General features: G+C 38.8%; 1 protein-coding gene across 1 annotated transcript in view; it reads right to left on the bottom strand.

Annotated features, from left to right (window-relative positions):
- ENOX1 (ecto-NOX disulfide-thiol exchanger 1) overlaps nt 1–11,155 on the bottom strand; it is a gene marked incomplete at its 3' end in the record, with an annotated part of 139,107 nt that extends 127,952 nt beyond the window's left edge. The window contains exon 1 of the mRNA XM_084281244.1: nt 11,050–11,155. Coding sequence (XP_084137370.1) covers nt 11,050–11,140 — 91 coding nt within the window. The 5' untranslated portion in view covers nt 11,141–11,155. The remainder of the gene's footprint in view (nt 1–11,049) is intronic.
- Nucleotides 11,156–15,561: the final 4,406 nt, after the last annotated feature.

The raw sequence follows: 15,561 nt of genomic DNA, 5'->3' as shown, positions 1-15,561 counted from the left end.
GAAAGACAAAAGATCAGGGGGAAGAGGAAGAAGGGAGGTAGGAATACAACTGTCTGTTAAGGGGGATGTTGTAAGAAAGCCCTCCAGTGAGAATTTGAGGCCTCAAATCCCTGGGTGAAGCGTTTGAAGGGTGGTTAGCTCTCATGTCCCCGATGGGATCAACTGCTGAGGCAAAACACTGGAAGAAAGGCAGTCCCTAAGGGACACCAAATGGTCTACATGAGTCATTAGCTATCATCGTTTTGTTTCCTTAGTGCTGCACCTTTCCATTTCTAAGACATGCACATATGTAGAGACACACACCACCCCATCAGGCAGTGCTGAATCAGTTTGTTACAGGGAAATATATGCTGGAATACTTTATGGAGAAATAGCTTCTCTTTTGAGGTCCAGTGTTAATAACTTCCATTCACTTAAGGAGCCCTGTTGCCTTCAAGGGGACAAGCTATGCCATGATGATTACATACAAGACTTTTCTTGTAGAATTGGATGGTTTGGGTTTGTTTTATCTTAATTCCAGATTATAAATTCCACTCAGACAACAACAACAACAACAAAAAACAGAAATGTGGGCTGTTTGCTCTTTTTGAACAGAAAACATAGGACACATGTTCCAAACCACATTTAGATATAAAGCTCAGAATTAACACCTTGAATCGCAGCCAGAAAAGATCTTAGTCTTGAGGCTGAAAAGTCCTAAGTCTTTGGAGCTGATAAATCAGCCATGACAAGCCTGAACTGGATATAGTTTATTATAAAATCAGGCTTGATTATCTGCTTGAGGTAATTAGACAGACCAGAACAAAGGGACACAAAGTTAAAAAGCAACATATGTAGGAAGAACTGGAAGAGATATTTTACTTTACACAGGCTAGTGAATAACAAGAATGTACTTAAGCTTTCTTTTTTTCATATGATGAATTCTGGCTACTAACATGAAGGGGGACACCCCCCCCCCCCCCCCCCCCCGATACTTATAATAAGCAATTTATTAAATCAACTACTCTTGGAGCTGCTCCAGTCCCATTCCCAGTCCCTGCTGCCTGTGTGCAACCCTGGTATCCAGCAACAGCATCCAAGCTCTCTTTTCTCACAACCCATGATCCTTCTCTGACTCTTGAAGTGGTAATGAAATTATTAAAAGCACAGTAAAGAAAAAAAAAAAAAAAAAGGATAATGCTATGGTATTTACTACATTAAATGACAATGGCATTGCATTTAGGTATAAAGACAGTAAAGGTCAGAATATTTAAAATAAAATAAAATCTGTTCACTTTTCTCTGTCCTCTTAGTTTTGGTGAGCTTATTACTATTTTTAAGGAATATTTATCTTATTTTTGGTACTGGCTATTCTGGTAGATAAAGCTTTAGGACATTATGAAATGTCTTAAAAATACTTGTACAAAAGAATGCTTGAAGTGCCAAAATTGCTTTCAAAATGCCCCAGAAAAGAAGGTTTCAATGATTGTTCTTGGAAAGGGCTCAGTCCTGTAAGTCCAAGTACAGTTCAGGTCCCAAAACAGGAGGTTCCCAATGGAAAGGTTACATAGATTTGATAGATGCAGATCAGAACAAGGAAAAACCTCAACAACGGAGTTGGTTCTAATATTCTGCATTTAATTCTAGTAAAATAAACTGTTTGAAATACAGTTGTATCGGAGAGAAGAAAATGAGCCAGAGAAGCCTATAACTTGCCCTCTCTATCCAATGCAGCCTGGGCATTTCTCTTCCAAAACACAGCTCATGCTGCCGGATCTGTATAAAAAGGTTACATTTGCTCCTTCTCCTGCTGTGCTGTCTTTCTCCTGTAAATGCTAGCAAAGCTCTTTCCTATCTTCTCACTTCCCTTTTTGCAATCTTGCTCTACAGAATTACAGCAACACAGTCAAAGAGGAAGAGTAGGTAGGAATTGTCTGCCTGTTCCTATTTTGCTCAATAGTTTGCCTGTTTCTCACCGCCTGACTCAGAATATCAGATAAGAGTTAACCTGCTTTTTCAGTTACCTCCATATCACTGTGGTGCCAAGGCACCTAGAAGAAAAGCCACACAATAGGCTGCCAACTTTGTAATCGCTGCTGCTTTTCATGCCAATCAGTATTATCCCATTGTTTCCATGCAATCCCTTACCTACCTGGTTTATCTAAGTGAAAGAAAACAGACCGTGCACAATTTGGGTTGAGATTGACTCATAAGTGCTCAGACAGTGTTTAACTTACTCAAGCTCCCCATCTGAAAGCCTTTCCTGAATACAAATAACAAATAATTACTAAATAATGAAAGCACTATGGTCAGGAGGAGGAGATTATTTATAAAGGAAAATCATGTAGGGTCATGCAATTTTATTTTTTTTTTTTAATAAAATCCGATTGAGAAATGTGCACATATAGGAACAGCAGATAAAGTTGTCCCTGTTACATGAACAGATGTATTAAATTCCTGAAGCCACAGTAAGAGAATATCTCTAATACGGAGACAGAACACAACCTAAATACACGCTGTAGAGTCTTACAGCATATTTTAAGTATTAAGTTTAATTATGCTTCACCTCCATGTCCACTAACAGAACCACTCTGGTGACCAGCTGCTTCCCATTACAGAGACATTACTCAGTGCTGGTGATGTCACGCACTTCATTTGTCACCACTGGAGCATGGGAAGGTGCAGTAAATCCACTGTTTATCTGAACCAAGTCAACATTAGCAAAGTATTATGTTACAAGCTCCCTCGCGTGTTCCGAGGTTAGGCTTCCTGAAGCCTAAGTGGCTTCTTCAGCATGGACTATCAAAAGACATTTTTCCCTGCTGATCACCTCTGCTGATATTTCACAGACAGACACCTGCAACGAGGTGGTTTGTGAAAGCTAATTCTTTTGCTCATCCCAAAGCAAAGAGCGTTTGAAGGACAGATGGCAGAAAGGAAAGAAAACCATGTTTCTGTCCTTTATCCCCAGATAAAAAGTAGAAAGCAATCCTTTCCTGCTTGCTACCCAGGGGCCAAGCCCTAAGCACCCACCTAGCCCATGCAGGCAAAGAGAGATCCTGACTAGGGAAGCACAAGAGATTTTATGGCCCTTGACTTGGTGTGAGTTCATTCACAGTCAAGTCTCATTCTCCCAAGGAAGTCTTGCTCTGCAACTTCCCCAAGCAGTGACATCTGTGTCATCCTGATCACCACACTCTCCTGAGAGCACTCTGCAGGTACTAACAGTCCTCTTGGGATGGCTGTGCCCATCTCCTGCAGACCATCCCCATGACCCGTTGGTGAAAAGTTCACAGATTTGGGTCCAGGACTTCAGGTAACATCACCTTCACCTAGCCATCTCAACATACGAATGTGCTCAGCAAGCCACCTTTGAACAGTCTGCAAGTCTTGGTTTTGATGTAAATACATGAGTTGCTATTCATACGTCTTTGATTAGTTTAAAAGGTCAATTTCCTTTTTTTCTGTTGATTTTTATCTACAATGTCTCATTTTTCTCATTAGCAAATTTTATATTACGCAGGAGTTACACTGAATGCCTGACATTGGCTGCAGACACTTAGATCCTTGGATGGGACGTGATGTGTGAAAGGGAAGTGCTGTAAATAAACTGTGCTCTAGCAGAAGTGAACAGTCAACAGCAAATGGTTCCCAACAGTCTCCTGGCTTACTTTATGCTTTGGGATGCTCATAATTACTCATGGGTTTTCTTGCCTAGAATAAATAAACACATGGAAAATAGTGGGAATGGAGGCTTTCCAAAGTGGAAAAAAAAAAAAAAAAAGATGGTGAAAACTTTTACAGAAATTGAGTATGTCTGTGTTATTCCACTGGAGCTCCAAATAAAAACAGACAGAACATATTTTCTGGTGGTTACAAAAAATAACAATTAACAGCAGCAAGGGATTAAAAAAACAAATTATCCAAACAATATAGCATGCATCATTAATGTATTCTGGGATTTTGAGAGAGTTAAGAGGAGTTATGCCAAATAGTAATCAGTCTGTTTTCCTGAACTGCTAACTGGCCCTGGACAAAAATATAGAAACAGAGGCCATAATAAATAAATAAATACCCAATCCCACATACAGCACAAACTTTGCCCTTAGCATGTACCTGTATAGGCCCCTGTTCATTTCCTGAGTCTTTATTTGGGATAGTCACGCTATCCCAAATAGCGTGGGAGCACTTTTTTAACATCACTTCATCTGATGTTAAAAAAGCACTATTTATCTTTAAGCACCAAGTAGATTTTAATCATTATCTTCATCCTTGGCCTCAATTAAGGTCTAATATAGAGTAGGCACTTGAATGACCTAAGAGGCACACTTAACCCTGAATAGTGTGTCAAAGGCACTTAGAGTTTCTGCCACATTTCCTCTGGCCATTGAATCTCTCTCTCCTTTTTCTGTTGTAACCTGACTGTGTTTGTTCCTAGCACTTTAATGTCCCCTGGTGTGAAGTCTCCTTGAGTAACACTCACACAACAGAAAGTGTGATTAACTCCACGGGCGCTTTTCAGGTCAATGATAAAAACCTACTTGTTACGCTAATATATAATATTTCTTTAGAGATGTTCCCAGTGAATCTGCATATTGGGATTCCCACAGTGCCTGTTCTCTCTCACCGTTGCTGTTCGCCTGTGTCTTGTCAATAGAAATACATAGTTTTGTCTGGGTACAGACTCTACTCTAATTCTCTAGAGTAGATTTCACAATTATTTAGTTATTCTGATTGGTTACTCAGATAATTCAAATAGTAAATCTTTTTTCTTCCTCTTGACTGAAATGTAGTGTCTCCATAGTAAAGTCTATAAAAGTAAAGTATAGGAAGGAACTAGAATAAAATTAGAAAAATTATATGATTTTCTTTAGAGGATGCCTCACATTTCTCTCGCTCTATAGGATTGCTTATTAATGAAACACAATGCATAAAACATGCATGGATGTTATAATATCTGAAAAGATGTCTTCTGAAGATCTTGTAACCTCAAAGGTTTTATGAAATCTGTGGAACACTTTGAAAACTTAGATTAAGACTTCTTATATCTTCTTTTGCTACCAATGTCAAACCAATGCAGTGTTCAGAGCAAGGATAAGTACGCTGTACATTATTCTGCCACTGGCCTGATAAATTCTTTCAGCAGCTAGTTGTGGTCTACAGCTTATAAAGGCAGGGGAACAAGAGTGCAGGGAGTGCCTTTACCAGATGCTGTCTGCTTAAAAGCTTAAATCTGCAGTGTGATAAACGTTATTAACAAATAATAGATGCACAAGTATTTTTTCCTAGGAAAGGTACTTTCTTCAGGCCATAGTACAAGTTTAGGATTACTTAAAAAAAGTGTATGAGCTGTAATCAAAAAACAGGAGTTCAATACGGACTAAGAAAAAAAAAAAAAAAAAAAGGGATACTGTGTTTTCTTAAGCATATCTTAGAAGATTCAAGTTACATGCTTGTTAGCACATTGTTTCAGTGTCTTAGCAATGATGTGCAGAAAAAGGAAGCTTTACTAGGTAATAGCACAGCACAGGTAAAATGAAGAGACTGCTCAGATGGATATCAGTGTCTCCAGGCTGCCAGTAATGGAGATGCCACAGAAGATGCACAAGACTGGCAGAATCATCTGGCCAGCTGATTCCTTAAAGTCTTTGGCACTGTTTAATGCACAGCCTGTCTTCAGGGAACTGCTGAATATAATCAAATATACCTTGATTTCCTACAAGATTTGATTGTTCTTCATTAACGTTACAAAAATAGTACTAAACCAGAACAATGAGGGACAATTCAATCAGAATACAACAGTCTGCAGTAGACAATAATTCATTGAGAATGCCTCATCTATTTTGTGGTAGAAATCCAGGGAAGCTCAATGGACTTTTCCATAGCTGAGGCAGACTGGTGAAGGAATTTTGAAGCCTCAGACCACCCTGTATTTTTCTAATATAATCCTTGTTTTTTTCTTCTCCTCTCCTCTCCTCTTCATGGGAGTCAGTGACCTCTTAAGCCAGTGGAGTGAGTAGAAGGAAAAGCCATTATGCTAGTCTTCCACAATACACTCATCACATGGAAAATTGCTTGGAAATCACATGGAAAATTAGTTGTAATCTAGATATAGTGTTTGCCTTTGGTTACAAACTTCATTCTCAAGAAAGATACAGTCTGAATATTATGTCTCCAAAGACTTGGAGGTCTTGAGCTAATAAAATTATGGGAGGGATATTTAACCTCATGTTTTGCGATTTAAGAGTCTCTAGATTGAAATTACCCAATTTTGTCTTTTATCAAAAAGTACTTCTGGGGTTACAGTTTCAGGACTGCAACCACTTAATGTCACAGGCACTGCTTCCATAAGTGAAGTTTTGCTGAGTTATGGCTTGATTTAGAAATACAACTTCTAGTTTGGGGAATCCTGCTCTATGTATTAATGATCAAGAGAAGAGCCCATTGGAGGGAGAAGCACTTCAGTGCTGACTTGCCTTTTACATCTCCCTGTGAAGTATCTGATACTCAACACTGTCAAAAGCACAATCCTGAACGAGGTGATCTGATTGAAGCTGACAGTTTCTATGTTCCACTGAAATCAGGTCAAAAGACAAGTGTGTGGGGAAAGCAAAGACAAATGGAAAAACAGAAAGGCTGATGTAAGTGTCTAATATTTCACAACCTCCAGTGTCTAAAAAACATATGCCTGAGGCCACAAAAATGGTGTATAGCTTTTCTATACTTTTTGGTAACCAAGATGTTAGGTTTCAAAGCTTACTAGCCTGTGTTTTCACTAGGATTTTATAGAAGTGGTCAGTCTAACTTCAGCAAAAACAATACTGGAGGCCACAGAAATTTTAATATCCTGAGGCTGAGGCATGTTGGCTGGGTTCACATAGGTGAACTTGCATTAATAATTATCCCATAAATAAGTAGAAGGCAAGAAGGCATGTTTTTTTGAAGCATACCCTTGACTTGTAAGCAGACATATAAATTTCATCCTGGATGTCTGCACTTACGTGTTGTTTTTGTTTGTTTGTTTGTTTGTTTTGTTTTTTTCCCCTCTGTAAGAGTACAAATAAGAAGCATAGGGCATGGTCTTAAGCAAGTATAGAAGAATTATCACTAATGTACTTCACTAATGTACTTCATACTCATTTGTACTGCTGAATTTTTTGACATACGCCACCTTTGACTAATGAATGTTTAGGTCATCTAAGTCGTTGTGGAGGAAAGCATCTCAAAATTGCTTCATGTTTTCTGGAGTAATGACTCATTAGTGTAATAAGAACTCAACAATTTTTCTGGCAGGATGTTATGCTTTAGAATACAGGTGACCTGCTGCCATTTGCTGAAAAAAAAAGGGATCATGAGGACACTAAATTCAGCAATGCCAAATTTTCCTTGAAAAAAATCCTGATGTAAAAGCAAAAATAAAACATTCTAAGTTAGACACAGGTCTCTAAGATTTTTTGCTATCCCTAAAATGTAACAAAACAGTGAACTTGAACAGAATTGAAAAATGTGCTTGAATCAGAGCTGCTGAGTACACAAGGAGGATTCAGATCTCAGAAATTTGGAGTAAAAATTATCCTTTCCTCTCACCTGGCCATATTTCTCAAAGTATCAAAGCATAGAAAATTGCAGTTTTAAGGTCTAGATAATTGAAAAGCAGTTTAGCAGATTTTCTCCAACCTTTCCAGAAAATTTTTACCTCTGGGCTGAGACCAAGAAATTTCAGTCCAAAAGGCAATTTTTTGGAAAAAATTATAACCTGCTGAAAGAGGAGGTTTAGAACGAAAGTGTTTTTCAGACAAGGCTATTCCACATCAGTTTTTAACACTTCAGCTAATGCATTATTAAACTATATTAAACTACAGTTTATTGTATGAATTATGTATATATAATGTATAAATGCATATATTAGTGTATATGTAATACAATACCTAAATATTATGGAAAAAAATATGAGCTTTCTGAATAACAAGAAACGTAAGCAGAATATATCTGAAGAAACTGAAGAGATATTATACACCTATTAACAAGAATTCATCTTGACAAATGAAGGACTCTGACATTTGCCAAGATCAAAAATCCAATTTTGCAGTACTTGGAGATAAGGAATTAAATAGAGTACAGATATCATCTAACCTGGTATTAAAAGGTTAGCAGTGCTTAAAATTGATTAGTTACCCAGACCAGACAGGCTATATTCCAGACTGTGAGAAGAGAATTGGCCAGATGTTGCAGAAGCTTTAGTAGTGATTTTAACAAACTCTCAGGCTAGGCAAGAAGTTCACAGCTTGCAAAGTGGGTAGCATAACTCTGTTACGAGGCAGGAATCCCCGCATGTTACACAGCAGCAAAGATAACGTCAGTTAAAAAAAAACAGCAAAACACTGTAAAGAGACATAGTAGATCATACAGAGGCCATACCTATGGGAAAAAAAATACCCTGAAATTTGGGAATTCGGAGCCAACAGGTTAGGAGAAGAAAAGGCCATGACAGAATAAGTCCTTTGGAAACCGAAGTATCACAGAAGTAGGAGATATGTCAGGGTATAGATGAGTATCACACACTGAATTTCAGACTATCGCAGGTTGTAAAAGCACACACAGGAAAGATCACACTCTCTCCAAGATAATTTCAAACTAATCATTGCTTTCCTAGCTGTCACCAAGGCAGAAAAATTAAAGAATAAAATAAAAATATTTATTTTTAAAGGGAGACAAAAAACACTGGTGTTTCATTTTCATCTCCAATAAATGTCATAGATGACAGTAAAAAAAAAAAAGCAATATGTGACTGCTGAGGCAGATTATTTCATTGATAGGATTAATACAAAAAAAAAAAAGTCAGAAAGGGCTATAGACTGGTTAGATATTTGGTCTAACGTTGTGATGGAAACTGTTGTTGAATGCAGACACAGTAAAAATACTTATAAATATATCACTGCAAATAAGTCTATAAGTCTTTTCATGGTATATTGTGGTAAAAATTATGGATTTGCCATGATGAAAATGTGTCAAAAACTTATGAATCATAAGGAAATATAATGAAGTGTCAAAGCACCTATTTACCTTGAAAAATACAAGAGAGTCTCAAAGAAAGGAAAGGAAAGGGAAAACAAAGAAGTCATTCTACACCTGTAGAGAAAGCAGGCAGCACTTCAGTAATTAATATTTATTACTTATGGCACCTTTCATACATTGAAAATGCTGAACAAATACCAACTGACCTGTACAACACTCCTACAATACGTGATACACATGATTATGGAAATTACAGCAGGGAGCTGGCAATGAAATAAAATCCATGAGATCCTCCCTGTAAGGAAAAGCATTGCAAAGGAAAGGAGTCTGCCTTGTAGGGATTGCATAGCACACCTCATACAACTTACACCAGAACTGGGGAGTCAGAGGAAGAGGAGAAGAAAGAGTGGGCAAATCTCCACAGGATATACAACTGAGATGCTTGTAAATCAACACAGAGAAACTGATTTTGACATTTGGACTTTTTCAGGTAATTGAATTTGAGTTCAGCACACATTCAGGACATGAGCATAACTCAATAAATCTGTTCACAAGGACAATGGGTTCATGAAGTCCTGCTCCAGTTTGGTTGGATTTCTCCTCTCCTCTCCCTGTGGTGGGACCACAGTCTCCAGCAACAACCTCAGCTTCTAGGGGCAAAACTCCACCAGATAATTGGAAATGCCATTTCCCCACAAGCCCATGGGAGAGGCACACCAGGGCCAGTCAAGTCCTTGGTGCTGCTGGGAGAGGACCTTCTGGTGGTGTACCCTGCCATGTCCCCATCAACACCAGCCAGTCTTCCTGGGGCTCTGCTGTAGGCTATTGGGTTGAGGACCACTAGGGCTCCTCTTCTGGACATAGGACCAGCGCAGCATGGGAGGCAGGCACCGATAGTTCTGCTTGTTTCCTTTAATCAGAAGCATGGGGTTAAAGAACCAGCTGATGGCCTCTACCAGCTAAACTCTCTGCTTGAGGCTGATTCATCATAAATCAACTTTCATGCAGCTTAGTTTACCCGCCTGTAAAATAGGTAATTCAGAGCCAGACCATCATCTGTGAACTGGCACAGCTCCACTCAGTTCCCAGTCCCAGAAAGGGACATATTTGGCCAAAATTAAGTGTCACGCATCCCTGGTGAGGCAGACAAAGTGATTTACATCCTGACCTGGCTTACTGCATCCAAGTGTACAGACAGGCACAGACAAGACAGGAGGCAGCTCTGATCTACATGTAGCACTGCTCTTCTCAAGATAAAGATACATATTCCAGAAGGGACCTGTTCTGTGTCTGGCTCATGGCTTGCATCCGTGGGGCACCCACACACATAAAAATATTCTTTTTCTACCTCACAGGAACAATACAGTTTAATTTATCCCACCTAACTGGAGTTCTGCTGCTGACAGTGAGGTCTCATAACTTCTGAACTAGTCTGTGAAACAATGCTGGTTTCAAAATATTATTTTTATTATTGTTAGAGTGAGTGATTTCCTGACATGTTCTCCCAAACTAAAAGTGAAATAACAAAATCAAACAAGAACAACCTCTAGAAATCAATTTATGGAGTCAGGCAGAGTGTAAATAAGCAAATACCTGATGGGAAAGCTTCACTTGACTAATATTAGCTGAGCGTATGAACTGAACAGACTACATGATTTTCTGCCTAATTAACGTAACTTCAAAATCTTTCTTCAGTCAGAAGGTCCTAGTCCATGGTGTTCTTTGGCAGAACCTCAAGATATCCTGCTTGAACGGAGAAACAAAAACAAACATTCTTCTCAAATGACCTGGCCCCTGGTCTTGACTCAGCATGAAGATCGATGGTTTAGTTGTCCATTTTCCCCAGTTTTGGCTTTCCACAAGGCTAAAATATAATGTAGATTATACACCTAGTACAAGAAGAGACTACTATGCAGTATGTAATATTAATTATAGGTGGTGTTTTCAGAACATAAAAAATAAATATATCCTCAGAAATCATTCCAGATATTTCTAAAAGGTTGCAAAGAATCCATGGACTGGTAAAACAGAACTCTTTTAAAAGAAAAGTCTTACCTGTCACAAGCTGTTGTCCAGCTAGTCCTACTGGAACCATCCCCAAATTATTCATAGCTGTGGCCCAAGCTGTTGGATCAGTGACTGACATGTTCAGTTGCGTGGTATCTATAGCTATACTTCCCAAACCATCAGCTGCTGCAGGAGAAGAAACACATTCTAAGTAGGAAAGTTAACTTCCCAGCTTTATTAACCAGAACTGTCAGTGAAAATGAGGTATCACAACCACTGTTCTGTTTCTTAATTATGTTTCACCTTTCAGACAACTGGTAATAGTGGTTGGTACTGTATAGCAAAGATGAAGATATTGGAAGTATTCAGCAGACATAAAATGAAACATGAACAATTCAAGCTGATTATATGGTGAACTTTTTCACCACGAGGAGGAGTTGAGCAGTGGAACAGGCTGTACAGTCACCAACCGTGGCAGTTTTCAAGACTGAACTTGATAAAGCCCTGAGCAACTGGTCTGACCCTATGTCTGGCCCTGCTTTGAGCAGAAGATTGGACTGAAGACCTCCTGAGATCCCTGCCAACCTGATTGAATCATCTTGTAGTCCTCTGATATAATTTAATTGTATATAATCTATGGCAAACTGTAAGAAAGCTGTAAGAACCAAACACATCCAAAGCAAAAACCCACTTCCTATGACATGCAATTTTTCTAGAGGATTTAAAATGTGTTAGCCCCTAACTAAAAAGAGGTCAAAACCTGTTGTTTTTGCTATGCAAAACACCAAGTTTTGTTCTGAAAACAAAAGAGAGTTATGATTAATATGGTCAAAAATGACTGAGCCCAGGTATGGATTCCTGGATTGGGGAACAAAGAGTGTCTTAGATAGCTAAGGGATGGTACCCTCCTGATGTTGAATCCCAAAACACAAGGTGTGATTGCTTATTTGTGCATCCATCCCATCACAGCCGAAACCATCTCCTAGCTATTTCCTTGCAACCTGTGCAGACCTGAGATATTTACCGGCAGCCATTGCTTTTTCACCAGTTCCTTTTGCTTCTGTTAGACTTCTTCAGCAAGAAATAATTAGCTACTGTATTAGCAGCATCTTGAGATGGGATGTCACTGAACGCAGGGCCCACAAACAGCTCATTAGGCTCTGAAAGAGAAAAAAAATGAAATCATCCATCTAGTACCACAGTCAGAATATAGTTGCAAAACGATGGACCACTCTGGGAAGCCACTTGAATGATACTTGTGTCCACTCACACTGGACCACCTTCCCCATCCTTCTAGCACCCATTTCAGTGAAGATTTTCAATGAACACTCATCCTAGCCCACTAAACAAACATTGCCATGTAGGAACTGTCAGACAGCTTGCCTCCGACTGAAAAGCCTCACAAATTAGGCCTTATCAGTAGCTACACAGCCTCCTCAGTATGAAGGCATTGGCTGAGAAAGCTCATTCTAAGGGCTGAATATTATTTTTTTTTTCAAATTGTTAACAATTAACTGATGTTGCAAGTTTCAGGAAATAGTCTCCTGTGAAAAGAAAAGAAAAGAAAAGAAAAGAAAAGAAAAGAAAAGAAAAGAAAAGAAAAGAAAAGAAAAGAAAAGAAAAGAAAAGAAAAGAAAAGAAAAGAAAAGAAAAGAAAAAGAAAAGAAAAGAAAAGAAAAGAAAAGAAAAGAAAAGAAAAGAAAAGAAAAGAAAAGAAAAGAAAAGAAAAGAAAAGAAAAGAAAAGAAAAGAAAAGAAAAGAAAAGAAAAGAAAAGAAAAGAAAAGAAAAGAAAAGAAAAGAAAAGGAAAGAAAAGAAAAGAAAAGGAAAGAAAAGGAAAGAAAAGGAAAGAAAGGAAAAGGAAAGGAAAGGAAAGGAAAGGAAAGGAAAGGAAAGGAAAGGAAAGGAAAGGAAAGGAAAGGAAAGGAAAGGAAAGGAAAGGAAAGGAAAGGAAAGGAAAGGAAAGGAAAGGAAAGGAAAGGAAAGGAAAGGAAAGGAAAGGAAAGGAAAGGAAAGGAAAGGAAAGGAAAGGAAAGGAAAGGAAAGGAAAGGAAAGGAAAGGAAAGGAAAGGAAAGGAAAGGAAAGGAAAGGAAAGGAAAGGAAAGGAAAGCAATGAATTTTAGAAAGGAATGCGCAGAGGTGTGAAAATGTAAGAAAACCTAACAGAGCTGAGGATGATGCCTGCTCCTTAACTAGCATGCTATCTTTGCCTGAGAAAGGTTAGGTAGCTCGAAGTGAACGTGGAGCATCTGCTTCCAGCTAAAACGCACCGCTTTCATCAGATATCTGTCAGACCATGAATTTTACATAACAGTAACTTTTTGCTGTTGTTGTTAGAGAAGTTCACTGTGTCAGTGCATTGCTTATGGTAAAGGAGGCTGAAGAGAGGATGAGGTGTGACCGAAAGCTGTGAGCTGACAGCACCCACAGCAGAGGGAGAAAACACTGAGAATCATGTGAATCACTGAATGGTTTGGGTTGGAAATGACCCTAAATACCATCTAATTCCACCCCCCCCCCACCATGGGCAGGGACACCTCCACCAAACCAGGTTGCTCCAAGCCCCATCCAGCCTGGTCTTGAACATCTCCAGGGATGGAGCATCCACAGCTTCTGTGGGCAACCTGTGCCAGTGCCTCACCACCCTCTGAGTGAAGAATTTCTTCCTTGTATCTAATCTAAACCTACCCTCTTTTAATTTAAAGCCATCACCCCTCATCCAGTCACTACTTTCCCTGACAAAGAGTCCCTCCCTATCTTTCCTGTAGGCTAGGAGAGGTTGAGATGAACACAAACATATACCCATGTTAGATATGTGCATTAGCTACATGTAACTGTTGGCAAAACTAGGGCTGCATATTCTTTTTTTTTTTTTTTTTTTTTTTTTTGGCTGTCCAGAAGAACCAAAGGGGTCTGATCTACAGTCTTTGATACCAGTAGGGCGATAACCCAAACTCTGACCGTGTGCTTCCAAGCTTTACGGGGGAGTCATGAATGCCAAGCAGGTGCCTGTTGGTGACTTGCTCAGCCCTAAAGACACTTTCACTGTCTTTTTAAAAAGTACTTGAAAGATCTTAATTATCAGGTTTCCAACATGCAAACCCTAAGAATTCTTCTTTAGAAAAGAAACAATTAAAGTGATTATGCTGTATTTTAGCTGTATTTGAGCACCTCCCACACTTTTCTTTTTACATATGATGTGCATAAAGTACAAGCTAGAAAGTTTTATAGTTCTCTGACACTGTACAGATCACTTCATAGGGACATGATCAAATTAATAGCTGTAAAAGCAAAGAAAGAGTTGGGATCAGACAATACTTTACTTTTTTATGTATGTTGTAATTCTCAAATAACCAGCATACTAGGTTAAAAAGTATTTTGTTCAAATCTACAGTGGGTCTATTTAAAAGTCAATATTTATCAACTCTTAATATTCAAATTTGCAATTCCAATTCCTATTTGATCTCCACTATTCATTATACAAAACATAAAATAATTTTATGATAAAATTAGCTGCTAAATAACATCTATAAATACCAAAAAACATTGAACAAAAGTCCTCTGCAGGGAACACGATTAGCTTATGTTAATCTTGGCAAGCCACCCGAGATTTATGTCATGTTTTTAAAACTGGGTGTCTCTTATTCAGCTCCTTAAATTGATACTTAGCTCTTTCTACTCAGGCTATAAACTTTTAACCACAAATGTCTACTTTGAGGTTAAAGCTGACTGAATAATTGCTTGTCAATAAGATATTTCTCACTCTGTACATTCTCTTTCCTCTTTATGAATCATTCGCAAATCAATCTGATTCACATACACATGCTGAACAAACCAGATGAGGGTGGTTCACCTGCCACCCATGGATCTATATCCCCCTCTGGCATGGATCTGGGTGCCTTATTGCCTTTCTCCTGTGACCAGGAGCCTTCTTGCCTTGGTGCAGGAAGGAACATTTCAAAACTGCAACGAAATAGTGATGAAAATCCTCTCCACACCTTGTTGTGGGCTAGTTGCTTATTTCCATTAGGTACCCCCGACTGCTGGGAATAGAGAAGGTGCTTCCCCATGTTGTCAGTAGACCTGTACAGATATCTTGGACCAGCATGGATTATGGGATAAGGGGCAAAAAAATGGGATGCTGGATTGTTTCTCAATATTTTACTGCCTCATGATGTGTGTGTTGGGTGACATTACAAGGTCTGCTGCCAAACTTCATGCTCTCTTCCGCCCAGCCCAAACTGCAGCTGTATTAGCTCTGCCAGAAATGGGAATTGGTCCATAAAGACTCAGACCTTGGGCTAAACAAACACACCTCAGTCTACTGAGAACTAATATGTGACTTCTTTTGCATTTGCTTTTTACCAGGTTGTCCATCTATTTCAAATTTTAGTATATTTCCATAAATTAGCCACAAGCATTTGTTAAAGTCCTTGCAGAGGATGAAAGAAAATACCACCATGAATATAGGATTATTTGTGAATCCCCTATTGGACTATGCCACCATTGCTGCCCAGTGTGCCACGAAAGTTTTTGCTGAAAACACACTCTCATTAGCCC

The sequence above is a fragment of the Netta rufina genome (genome assembly GCF_964035555.1).
Source record: "Netta rufina genome assembly, chromosome: 1".
NCBI lineage: Eukaryota > Metazoa > Chordata > Aves > Anseriformes > Anatidae > Netta > Netta rufina.
Note: the sequence above shows the minus strand (reverse complement) of the source record. Positions and strands in the feature narration are given on the sequence as shown.